The sequence below is a fragment of the Enoplosus armatus genome, chromosome 2 (assembly GCF_043641665.1).
Source record: "Enoplosus armatus isolate fEnoArm2 chromosome 2, fEnoArm2.hap1, whole genome shotgun sequence".
Lineage (NCBI taxonomy): Eukaryota > Metazoa > Chordata > Actinopteri > Centrarchiformes > Enoplosidae > Enoplosus > Enoplosus armatus.
The window spans coordinates 27986714-28000325 of NC_092181.1; the positions used below are offsets into that span (position 1 = coordinate 27986714).

General features: G+C 42.9%; 1 protein-coding gene across 1 annotated transcript in view; it reads right to left on the bottom strand.

The window, feature by feature from the left end:
• The window catches only part of kcnh1b (potassium voltage-gated channel, subfamily H (eag-related), member 1b), a 40171-nt gene that overhangs the window by 22424 nt on the left and 4135 nt on the right, over positions 1 to 13612 (bottom strand). The window contains exons 2-6 of the mRNA XM_070922407.1: positions 11319 to 11442; positions 11122 to 11228; positions 10066 to 10194; positions 9264 to 9382; positions 3953 to 4345 (exon numbers count right to left, since the gene is read on the bottom strand). Of these exons, the coding sequence (XP_070778508.1) occupies positions 3953 to 4345; positions 9264 to 9382; positions 10066 to 10194; positions 11122 to 11228; positions 11319 to 11442 (872 nt within the window). The remainder of the gene's footprint in view (positions 1 to 3952; positions 4346 to 9263; positions 9383 to 10065; positions 10195 to 11121; positions 11229 to 11318; positions 11443 to 13612) is intronic.

A 13612-nucleotide genomic window follows, 5' to 3' on the forward strand; every position in this document is an offset into this window, starting at 1 on the left:
GTGCAGCTGGACTCTCTGACGGTGGTGTCAGAGAGGAGGACGCTGAGAGACATTGTCCAAGCTGCGGGGCATCTTGGACAATGTCTCACATCCTCTCCATGACGTACTGGTCGGACACAAGAGCAGCTTCAGTGGGAGACTCATTCCTCCCAAATGTCCAACAGAGCGACACAGGAAATCATTCCTGCCTGTGGCCATCAGACTGTTCAACTCCTCCCTCTGAGGGTCAGACACTCAGGAAGAGACTGGAAACCTGGACCTGCTCCTACACATACTACCTCATTATTATTTATTTATTCTTTAAATTTTCAGTGCGATACATACACACACACACATATATATATATAGACATACATATACATTGCTGCTGTATATATGTTTTACTTTATTTTTCACTTAAATACTGTAAACCTCAAATCCATCACAGACCCTCTGCTGGACCCCCTGCAGTTCGCCTACAGAGCCAAAAGGTCTGTAGACGACGCCGTCAACCTGGCTCTACACTTCATCCTCCAGCACCTGGACTCCGCAGGATCCTATGCCAGGATCCTGTTTGTGGACTTCAGCTCTGCCTTCAACACCATCGTCCCGGCTCTTCTTCAGGACAAGCTCTCCCAGCTGAACGTGCCAGACCCCACCTGCAGGTGGATCACAGATTTCCTGTCTGACAGGAAGCAGCACGTGAAGCTGGGGAAACAGGTCTCAGACTCGCGGACGATCAGCACCGGCTCCCCTCAAGGCTCAAGGTGTTCTTTCTCCTCTACTCTTCTCCCTGTACACCAACAGCTGCACCTCCAGTCACCAGTCCGTCAAGCTCCTGAAGTTCGCGGACGACACCACCCTCATCGGACTCATCTCTGGAGAGGATGAGTCTGCCTACAGGTGGGAGATTGACCACCTGGTGACCTGGAGCAACAGCAACAACCTGGAGCTTAACGCTTCAAAGACAGTGGAGATGGTTGTAGACTTCAGGAAGAGCGCAGCCCCACCCGCCCCCATCACCCTGTGTGACTCTCCAGTGGACACTGTGGAGTCCTTCCGTTTCCTGGGCTCCATCATCAGCCAGGACCTCCGGTGGGAGCTGAACATCAGCTCCCTCATCAAGAAAGCCCAACAGAGGATGTACTTCCTGAGGCAGCTGAGGAAGTTTAACCTGCCACAAACAATGCTGGTTCACTTCTACACTGCCATCATAGAGTCCATCCTCACCTCCTCCATCACCGTCTGGTACGCTGCTGCCTCCACCAAGGACAGACGCAGACTGCAGCGTATCATCCGCTCTGCAGAGAGGGTGATCGGCTGCAACCTCCCATCTCTTCAGGACCTGTACTCCTCCAGGACCCTGAGGAGAGCAGGGAAGATCGCTGCCGACCCCTCCCACCCCGGACACCATCTGTTCGACCCCCTCCCCTCTGGCAGGAGGCTGCGGTCCATCAGGACCAAAACCTCCCGCCACAAAAACAGTTTCTTCCCCTCTGCAGTCAACCTGACGAACTTACATTGACCCCCCCCCCCCCCCCCCAGAACACAAACACAAGCTATACGTTATTACGTTATTATTAACGTACATCACCCCTGTCCCCACTGCGTTACATTAACGCACCCACCCCCTACTGGACACTTTACTTTATTCTGGTCACTGCACTGTTGTTATTTATCTTATCTTATTTTTATTTTTATTCTTATTTTACTTTTTATATTCTACTTATTTGTTATCGAAACAATAGCACCTTCAGACCACAGCAAATTCCTTGTAATGTATGTTACTTGGCAATAAACAGTTTCTGATTCTGATTCTGATTCTAAATGTGTATATTTTTTATTTTTTATTTCTTATTTTTATATTTTCTACATACTTTTAGTTCTATATTTTTGCTACTTTCTACTCTTGAATGGGAGCACCGGTGCTGTACAATTTCCCCCCGGGGATCAAGAAAGTATTTCTGATTCTGATTCTGAGTTCAAACGCACCGTGCAGCCAATCAGAATCCAGAATTCCCAGTGGCCACAGTATAAAGTAAAACATATAACTGGTATGATGTAGTCTGACTTATTCATGACTGAAGTCAATATTTATCCTTCCCTCCACCCTCCATCAGTGCTTTTAGAGTCAGGATAGATAAAGTCTGCATGAAACATGTATGAAACATGCAGCCGCTCTGCCATCTACAGAGACACGTCCTCTCCATGTTGGACTCGTCTGTCCCTGCAGCCTCTCATCAGACCACTCAGCCGCCTCTCCAGCTCCTCTCATCAACAACACTGTTTCCTCATCAGGGAAACACCCACAATGCACTGCTCCTCCATGAGCAGCCTTCACCGCTGGCGCTGAGACACACTGAGCATCGACGCTGTAACCTTGACAGGTTAAATCCTGACACCTCGTCTCGTTTTGCTCTACAGGAGACAGACTCCATTATTTCTATTCTTTTTGTTTTCCTGTGATCACGACACAATTAACTCATGACTGAGACTTTGTTTGTAATGTGACCGAGATAATAATTCTGTGATGACGACAAAGTGTCCTGACAGCTTTTTGATCTCAACAGACATATCAAAATATATTCAACATGTTTGTTTAGTTGAATGTAGAACGAAGGAAAGCTTTCCTTCATTTTTTAATTAACATTTGTAGTTCCAGCTTCTCAGCTGTAAATACTTTTCTCAGCCTTCTGCGATGATCAACTGAGCATCTTTGGTTGGACATGAGACATCAGAAGACGTCGAAACTGACTGACACAGAACCTCATTCAGTTCTCTTTATGGTCTGATTCAGTTCACCTTTACAGGTGAGTGTGTTTCATCTGGTTGAATAAGATTAAAAACCAAACAGTTGTTATATTAGTTTAGAGCTTCAATGTCGTCCTCTGAGCTTCTCTCAGCAAAGAATCTTTGTGTCTTATTCTTATGTACATATTTTATCAATACTTATTAACTTCTCAGTCAAAAACATTGTTGTTCCACACAGCTGATTACATTTTTCTGCTCTACTAGAAATTCCACTCGAGTTTTCTCATCAACTGCAAATCTGTCCAACTTTTTTTAAATGTCGTTGTGTTATTTGTGATTAGGGTGAAGTGACTCTCTACTGTGACTTGACCATGAGAATATTAGAGCTCTTACAGCAGAGAGTTGGTGGATGGGCCCAGTTCTGCCTCAGGATCATGTCGGCCATCTTTAATCAGATCTGTAACAGACTCTCAGCTCGTCTTCCAGCAGCCGGAGATAAACTGGATTATTCTGATCCTCCGGCTCCATCATCTCCTCTGAATCCGGCGGCGGAGTGAAGTCCCGTGTCTCCTGTGGAGACGTGACTGTTTGGACTGATTTAGACATTCTTGTTGCTACACTGAAGGTTTTTCATTTTTTACTTGTCAGCAGTTCAGCGGTGCTCAGTCGTGACCTTTCTACTCTGCATCTACAGGAAGTCATTACATGCTGTGAAGTCACTGGATGAATGTAAAACAATCCACTCCATCATGTTGATGAGACTCCCAGGTCTTTAATTTCATGCCTCAGCTGAACGGACGGTGGCTGCTGTGGGTCACATGACTGCAGAGCGAGAGAGTCGAGTCTCTGTGTTTAAAGATTTACATCGCTGATATTTTACAAATGACTTCCCTCCTCACAGGCAGCTGCTGGCTCAAAGTTCACTTCCATGCAGAGACGTGAAACTTGTTAATAATAATTGTTATTTGCAGCCTGAAGGTGCAAAACACACTGGTGGCATCTCAGGTTCACGAGCATCAACACTTCATTTCAGTGAATTTGCTCCCCGTATCCGGGCTACCGTACCTCGCCTACATCTTCTGTCTAATAACACGTCCAGTGTGTCAACGGAAGCACATCAAAGACTCGGCGCTCTGTGACACAGCCGACAAGTACTGCACTTCCTCACGTTGTTTAAGGAAGCTGTTATTTAGTATTAACAGATTAATAAAAGTCCACTGACCTCGTCGACGTTCTCGAAGGCGTTGATGACATCATAAGGCAGGCAGGACAGCAGGTCGATGACAAACCAGGTCTTGACGTAGTTCATGCGGATGAGTTTCGGGTCGGAGATGACCTCTCCGGCCGGGCCGACGAAGGTGGTGTGGAAGTTGAGGACGATGTCGACCAGGAAGATGACGTCCACGATGCTGTCCACCACCAGCCAGGTGACGTTGTTCTGCTTGGTCTTGAAGGAGACGTTGTAGGGCACCATGATGGCGGTGTAGAAGGTGAGGATGAGGATGACCCAGTCCCATGTGGTCTTGAAGAGGCAGTAGTGCAAGATGATGTGCGGCGGCGTCTTTGGCGTTTCCTGTTTGTACTGAGGCAAGATGTCTGAACCCAGCTGGAGAACCTGAGACACACGACAAAATGAACAGAGCATCAGGCTGCAGTTTGTCTCTGCTTAAAAACACGGAACAAAGTTTCTACATGACGTGATCGTGGAGACAAAGCAGTTCACAGTTCTCATGTTTAAGTAAAGACGAGTTAAATTTAACAATGTCAATGCTATCGTGCTGAAGCTAAACAGGTGTTCACCATCTAAATTTAGCATATTAGCATGCTAACACATGCTAATTAGCAGTAAACACAATGTCCAGATGAGGCTCTTCTGGAGGTATTTGGTCATAACAGACAGCAGAAACTCTACAGATGATCCATCACAGACTGAAAATGCGTCTGTTCAGACGGCAGCTTGGCCCAAAAAAATAAAAAAATAAATAAATTCTCTATCTCTTATTGTTTCTAAATGTAGTACTTGAAGTAGTTCAGAATATTTGATGTAGTTGATGAACTTTCATGAATCTTGCAATTCTTGGGTTGAATCCACATGGTTGAAATGCACTTATTGCAAGTAGCACTGGATAAAAGTGTCAGCTAAATAAATGTAATGAAATGTAATAAACCAAAATATTGGACACATGAACATGTTGACCTGATGGTGGCGCTAGATGAAGAGTCAGAGGATCACCAGAGTTACTACAGTTCATCCTGAGGGGACCATGAAGGTCTGAACCACATCTCATCACAGTCCATCCAGCAGCTGTTGAGACGTTTCAGACAGACATTAGCATCCACAGAGCTGCGTCGCTAGCGTGGCTAAAAACATTTGAATTAATGGGGAGAACAAGAGTTCCACTTTTTACAGTTTGATTTTGACTATTCAAGTGTTTTGATTTGAAACAAATCATGATAAAAAAATGTTCTACCTGGAACAAACCTTGATAGCATCCGAGACCAACAGGATGATGAAACTTTTTTGTTTTCCTTTAACTTATTTTAGGGACCACGTTTACATATTTGCTTACATATAAATACATATATATAAGTTCAATTAAAGAAAAAACTGCAAAAATAAAGGACACGATAACAGCAACTGAATCAATCAATCAATTCCAACATTTTAAATGTGTGTTGCTATTAGCATATTTCAGTACAGCAACACTGAAAATGAGAGAAACCAGCTGTTCATTCAACAAATAAAACAAAACCAGCAGATGATAATGTACATCCCTCCTGAGCTTCTGTAAAGAGCTTGTCCTCTGAATGACATACTGTAAGTAAATTAACTTGCTTGCCACCGTAAAAATAAAATCTGTTAATATGACAAGAGTCCTGATGTAGAGTACAAACAGCATCACCCCTATGAACCGCCCTGATAATGGATTAATTCATTAGTGCCAACAGTAATTATCTCTCTGCAGCTGAAGAACTTATCAGCAACATGACGCCTGTCGGCAGGACGCTGACGTTTGAGGCCAACTGTTAAATGCAGTTAAAATATTTTATTCTTTATTATCTGGACCTATTATTCTGTTTGAAGAGACAATCAGGACTGTATGTTAGACAAGTATTTTTCTTTGAATTTAATGGTCTTTTGAGAACAAAATCTTTTTCCAGAGTGGCGTCACTGAGCAGAGTATAATATTCTTCCTCCACCTAAATATTAATTCAAGCAGAGCAAAGCAGCTGCTGTGGATTGTAACACTCTAATGTAACACACACTAATGTAACACACTCTATTGTAACACACTCTAATGTAACACACACTAATGTAACACTCTAATGTAACACACACTCATGTAACACTCTAATGTAACACACTCTAATGTAACACACTCTAATGTAACACACACTAATGTAACACACTCTATTGTAACACACTCTAATGTAACACACACTAATGTAACACACTCTATTGTAACACACTCTAATGTAACACACACTAATGTAACACTCTAATGTAACACACTCTAATATAACACACTCTATTGTAACACACTCTAATGTAACACACACTAATGTAACACTCTAATGTAACACACTCTATTGTAACACACTCTATTGTAACACACACAAATGTAACACACTCTAATGTAACACACACTAATGTAACACACTCTATTGTAACACACTCTAATGTAACACACACTAATGTAACACTCTAATGTAACACACTCTAATATAACACACTCTATTGTAACACACTCTAATGTAACACACACTAATGTAACACTCTAATGTAACACACTCTATTGTAACACACACAAATGTAACACACACAAATGTAACACACACTAATGTAACACACTCTAATGTAACGCACTCTATTGTAACACACTCTAATGTAACACACTCTATTGTAACACACACTAATGTAACACACACTAATGTAACACTCTAATGTAACACACTCTATTGTAACACACTCTATTGTAACACACACTACTGTAACACACACTAATGTAACACACTCTATTGTAACACACTCTATTGTAACACACACTAATGTAACACACACTAATGTAACACACTCTATTGTAACACACACTAATGTAACACACTCTAATGTAACACACTCTATTGTAACACACTCTAATGTAACACACTCTATTGTAACACACACTAATGTAACACTCTAATGTAACACACTCTATTGTAACACACTCTAATGTAACACACTCTATTGTAACACACACTAATGTAACACACACTAATGTAACACACTCTATTGTAACACACTCTATTGTAACACACACTAATGTAACACACACTAATGTAACACACTCTATTGTAACACACACTAATGTAACACACACTAATGTAACACACTCTATTGTAACACACACTAATGTAACACACTCTAATGTAACACACTCTAATGTAACACACTCTATTGTAACACACTCTAATGTAACACACTCTATTGTAACACTCTAATGTAACACACACTAATGTAACACACTCTATTGTAACACACTCTATTGTAACACACTCTATTGTAACACACACTAATGTAACACTCTAATGTAACACACTCTAATGTAACACACTCTAATGTAACACACTCTATTGTAACACACACTAATGTAACACACTCTATTGTAACACACTCTATTGTAACACACTCTAATGTAACACACACTAATGTAACACACTCTATTGTAACACACACTAATGTAACACACTCTATTGTAACACACTCTAATGTAACACACTCTATTGTAACACACTCTATTGTAACACACACTAATGTAACACACTCTAATGTAACACACTAATGTAACACACTCTATTGTAACACACTCTAATGTAACACACACTAATGTAACACACGCTAATGTAACACACTCTATTGTAACACACACTAATGTAACACACTCTATTGTAACACACTATTGTAACACACACTAATGTAACACACTAATGTAACACACTCTAATGTAACACACTCTATTGTAACACACACTAATGTAACACACTCTAATGTAACACACTCTATTGTAACACACTCTAATGTAACACACACTAATGTAACACTCTATTGTAACACACTCTATTGTAACACACACTAATGTAACACACACTAATGTAACACACTCTATTGTAACACACTCTATTGTAACACACACTAATGTAACACACTCTAATGTAACACACTCTATTGTAACACACTCTAATGTAACACACACTAATGTAACACTCTATTGTAACACACTCTATTGTAACACACACTAATGTAACACACACTAATGTAACACACTCTATTGTAACACACTCTATTGTAACACACACTAATGTAACACAACATTTATTCAAATCTGATTTGGGAACAGCTAAATCATATAAAAGTGCACTTGCCCTGGATAGCTTGTGGGCGGCAGTAGCTAACAGAGTGGTATCATGGTCAGAGGGTCCATTTGGATGTCAGTTGGCAAAAAGAAGAACAACACTGGTGATGGAGGTGTGAGTGCTGGTGAACAGTCCTCTGCAATGCTCCTTGAACTCTGATCAAATACCTCTAGACATGATTCATATGTCACATTACAGAAGCTAAAGATGCTCCAACTGTCACTTCACTGCAACTTCAGTTCGTCCTCTTCTTAATATTCCACATATTAAGATATTTATGAACCATGGAATCAATGAAAGTCTAAATGTTTTTAAAGATCCACAGGAGCTCCGGTGGCCCTGAATGACAGATGAGAACTCAGGAAGAAACAGGGCCAACTTCCATTTTTAATAACAGTGTGGTTGGCTCAGTCTGAAAGCAGGCCATCCGTAGATAACAGGAACTACTTCCATCTATCAGCCCATCTGAACACTCTGCTAATAACAGGAAGAGAGGATGTCAGAGGTACTTTCAGCTAATACTTCTTATCTCAGGACAGAAAGAAACACCAATATTGAAGGTTCACTGTCTTTTTGTACAGTTATATCAATTCTGTCTTGTGTCATACCGTCTTAAACACTTACTGGTCAGAGAACGTGCAGTCATTTATAAAACATCAGGTTCAGGCCTCTGCTCGGCTGCTGCAGGCTGGAGAGGCTAAAGCAAATGGAAAGCTTTTCAGATGGCACTAAGGTATCGTGGGACACAGGTGAGGCCACCTGGAGGGAGTTTCTGCTCTCTCATTTAATAACCCCCTACCTGTATCAGTCCAAAGGTATTGTGAAAGGAGAGAAGACTTTACTTCAACAAAGCAGGAGGTCTTCTTAAGATAAAGGACTGCACCTCCACCAGAGGTTCAGGGGGTTTGCGAGGCAGCGAGTCACATCACTATCTAAACACTCCTCATAGCTCTCAGATTATACAAAAATATCCACACAGCTGAAGTCGTTCTCAGTGGGTGGTTTAAAACCACGCTCATGAGATGTAGTTTGGCTTTGAAAGACTAGGTTTTACCTTCACCACACACTCACTCCTACAGGTGGATGTTTGGTTGAAGCTCACAGGGTGAGGGTTCTCGTAGGAGGAGAAATGATCTTACCTCTGCCAGCCGTGAGTGTTTGTGGACGTTCTCTCCTTTTTGGACAGCTGGAGCGAGCTGCTGAAGAACCCCTCGACTGCTGGTTAATGCTCGAGTCAGACGGGCAAATTTACCCCAACCTGCCCAGGAGACAGAGTGACAGCATCACAAGACTGAAACATCAGAAAAGAACTGAACAAGTGTAACAGAGCGGCTAACAGGACGGACTGTATCTACCTCCAGCGACAAAATGTTTAGATGATCCAAAACAGAGATCACTAAATTACACTTTACGTGAAGTTTTTGACCATCCACATTTTAGGAATATTCATCAGATATGAAGATATCGTTCTGCAACAGACGTTTGGAGAGAACAAGCACCAATTATGGATGGAAGGATGCAAGTCTTCACTCAAGCAGTTACAGGAGGAATGTGTAGAGTTTGTAGGTACAAACAGCTTTTAGCTTTGTGTTGTGTTTCGATGTGGTACCACTGAGGCACAAAACTGATGGCTGGTTGGTCCTAATCACTTGTTCTTACAGCTTCAAGAAGTGTTAATCAGACATGTGTGCTGACACTGCCAACAGCCAATAAGAGTGAAGTCTGAACAGCTAAAAGTGGAGACTTCTTCTCCGTCCTTGAACCTGAATTCTCTGACAATTCAATGTTCCCCCCGGGGATCAATAAGCATTTCTGATTCTGATTCTGAATGTTCAATACAGTAAATCACCGTGTGAACAAAGACACTACTGGGGTGACCAGAGTGAGCGGCCCTGCATTTAGGTGTTGGAGTTTTTCATGAATTATTGGTATCCCACCCACCTTTTGAAGAGTCGTCCTCAATTGGTTGCTTGAAGGCGGTGATGTCACTGAAGGTGCAGAGAAACAGGACGACCTTGTCCTGCTCGTTCCTGATTGGAGCGATCTTCACGAAAAACCACACGGGCATCCCTGCAGCACAGAAAGGGAATCAGTCTGGTGCTCCTCACAAAAACAACCCGCAATCTGTTAACTGGTCCAATCCATCCTCCCACTGTTCACTTTACAGCAGTGCTTTCTCAGAACGTTTCTCTCTGCGCTTCATTTGGCTTTAACCTGGTTAAAGCGTGGCGGTGAATCTCTATCAGCAGCACTTAGTGGAGATGCTGTAGTAAACTTAAACTTCTAATCATTTTTAAGTGTTCTCAGACACAGAGAATCTTTTCTATTTGGATTCAGCCTCTATAAGCAGGTCTGGCTGGAGACCCGTTTCTCCATCTCTGTCTCTCCTATCACTTCCTGTCAGCTCCCTACTGACGATTCTCTAATAAAATGCCTGGAAAATACTTGGACACCTGTCCGCGTGTCCAAGTGTCCTTGGGCAAGACACTGAAGCCCAAACCCAGCACCTTGCATGGTGGCTCATATGTCGAGTGTGAAAGTGCTATAAATGCAGCCATTTACCAGTTTTTAAACTAGCCAACCGTGTTCATGTCACTGTAAATCTGGTCAGTCAGACGAACTGAGAATACGTCTGATGAAAAGCAGCAGCTGGTAACTGCTGTGCCCCCTGAACCTCTGGTGGAGGTGCATGCTGGTGTCCCAGTGTGGCCCTTTGCTTACGGAAATAGAAAAAAGGGGGTTAAATAAAGAAAAGCTGCACTCAGTTAGTGAAACTGCTGATTCATTGAGCTGAACAGTCAGTCAGACAGCTCTGTCTTTTACTGACGGCCTCTGTCGCTGAAAGGCCGCCAACTGTCAGCATGGCATGTCCCGGTTTAGGACATAAACTGGGTCTCCAGGTCCTGGAGTTTCTGGGTTTTTGGGTATTCAGGTCAAAAGAAACAACTTTAACACAGAGTACCTGAAATACGCAGCACTGTTAAAAACTGTACTCACGGTTTTTCTTGTACATCAGAATCTCAAAAGAGTTCATCTCGTAGTTCTCAAAGGTCAGTCGAACCTTCTCGCTCATCTCCTTGTCTGTCAGCTCTCCGTACATGAAGCTGCAGGAGGAAACACAGTCCGTCCAGTACTGAAGCACAGACACTCAGGACACCGATCCAACAACAGTGGGTGTGGGTGTGTCGCCGTACCTGCAGGTGCTGCTCTTCTGCATGACCTCGGCTCGATGGTAACCGGCCAGTTTGCAGAAGCCATCGTTGCTGTAGACGATCGGCCAGTCCACGATCTGAGCGTTCCCCAGCACGAAATTGGTATCTGACCACAGAAACCAGTAGGTTAGAATCTGTCCTACCTCATCACATAACAGACATGTTTTAAGACCACATTTAACACATGATAGGGCTGCACCTAAGAATTATTTTTATTAGTCTACCGATTATTTCCTCAATTAATCGTTGAATCTATAAAATAAATAAAGTATACGGCTGTCTGTCCATCCATCTATCTGCCTGTCTGTCCGTCCATCTATCTGTCTGTGTGAACCGTCTATCTGTCTGTCCGTCCATCTATCTGTCTGTCTGTCCGTCCATCTATCTGTCTGTGTGAACCGTCTATCTGTCTGTCCGTCCATCTATCTGTCTGTCTGTCCCTCTGTCTGTCCATTCATCTGTCTGTCTGTCCGTCCATCTATCTATCTGTCTGTGTGAACCGTCTGTCTGTCTGTCCGTCCATCTGTCTGTCTGTCCATCTATCTGTCTGTCTGTCTGTCCCTCTGTCTGTCCGTCCATCTATCTGCCTGTGTGAACCGTCCCTCTGTCTGTTCGTCTTTCTGTCTGTCTGTCTCTCTGTCTGACCGTCCCTCTGTCAGTCTGTCTGTCCGTCCCTCTGTCAGCCTGTCTGTCCGTCCCTCTGTCCGTCTGTCTGTCCGTCCCTCTGTCCGTCCCTCTGTCCATCCCTCTGTCCGTCCCTCTGTCAGCCTGTCTGTCCATCCCTCTTTCCGTCTGTCTGTCCGTCCCTCTGTCCGTCTGTCTGTCCGTCCCTCTGTCCGTCTGTCTGTCCTTCCCTCTGTCAGTTGGCCCCTCTGTCAGTCTGTCTGTCCATCCCTCTGTCCGTCCCTCTGTCCATCCCTCTGTCCGTCCCTCTGTCCATCTGTCTGTACTGACCTGCAGTAGAGAAGAAGCTGATCACGTGTGAACCAGAACTTATAATGACATAAAGGAAACAGTGTTTAATATTTGGGTCACACACTGTGTTTGTTATTAATGTTCAGTCTGGACACAACAGTACAAACAGCTAACGGCCAATCACAGTCCACCAGCAGCAACTCACAGACACAAACACACCAGTTTACAGCAGCACAGGAGGGTGTGTGTGTGTGTGTGTGTGTGTCTTGTAACTGGTTCATAACACATTCATAACAGCTTCACAGCGTCTTTACTAAACTGGGGCTGTTGGCTGCCGTCCCATCCTGCTGGCTTGCGGTGACTTCTTTAAAACAAAGTGATATCGAACTAAAGTAAGAAAGAAGCAGTTTAAGTTTTTGGTCCTGACTAAAATGTGTCCCGTCCAGAGCGACGTCTTTGTATTTGTAAAGTGATGAGCCACAGTGAGGCTGACTGTGGTCGAGAGAGCTTAGAACAGACTGGGGGGGGGGGGGGGGGGGTTGGGGGTGAAAATGGAGAAAGTCAAAAATGTTGTTGCTAATCTGATAGATGCTAACATGCTAGCTGTAAGAAAAGCTGTTGTAATGTCAGCTACAGGGCGGTACTGCTGTTCCCTCTGCGCCTTGTTTGTTTAGCCTATATTTACATTGTTTACATTGTTTTGCAAATTGTCCCCATTAAAGCAGCTGAATCAGCTGTTAGCAGCTCCTGTCTGCAGTGTCCTCATGGATGGACAGACAACTATCACTGGATCACTGTGACACTGAAGGAAACTGAAAAACAGGAGGATTCTCAGGGAAGTTCTGCAGCGTCTTTCTGGAGGTTTATTCTGGTTGGATGTCACAGATAATGATATCAGATCTGACTGAGTTACGACTGAGAAGGAGTGCGATTTTTGACAGTAATTCACCTCCTGCAGTATCTTTGCATCTTTCTCTTTTGTCTTTGTCCTGCTGAATGTCTCCATGTCTACCACAGATTATTTTTTAACTATCCTTCTCGTCTTTAAGATGTATTTTACATTTGTAACTCTCCTATAAGTTGTCTGCTCTTCACTTTAAATAGTTTTCAGTTGTTTATGTTGATGTAAAACACTTTATAATTATTATTCATAAACCCAGAGCTAATTCACACAAATAAATAAATCATCATCATCAGCATACCAGTGAATTTTAAGGGGGCCTTTTAAGAGTACATTGATTTTACAGATATCACATGGAAGCAACTCCTTAAGGAGTAAGGTGGTACCTAATATTTTAGCTAATAATATGCTAATATGCTAACTTAAAGGGAAAGGTCAAATTGCTTCAAATACTTTAATA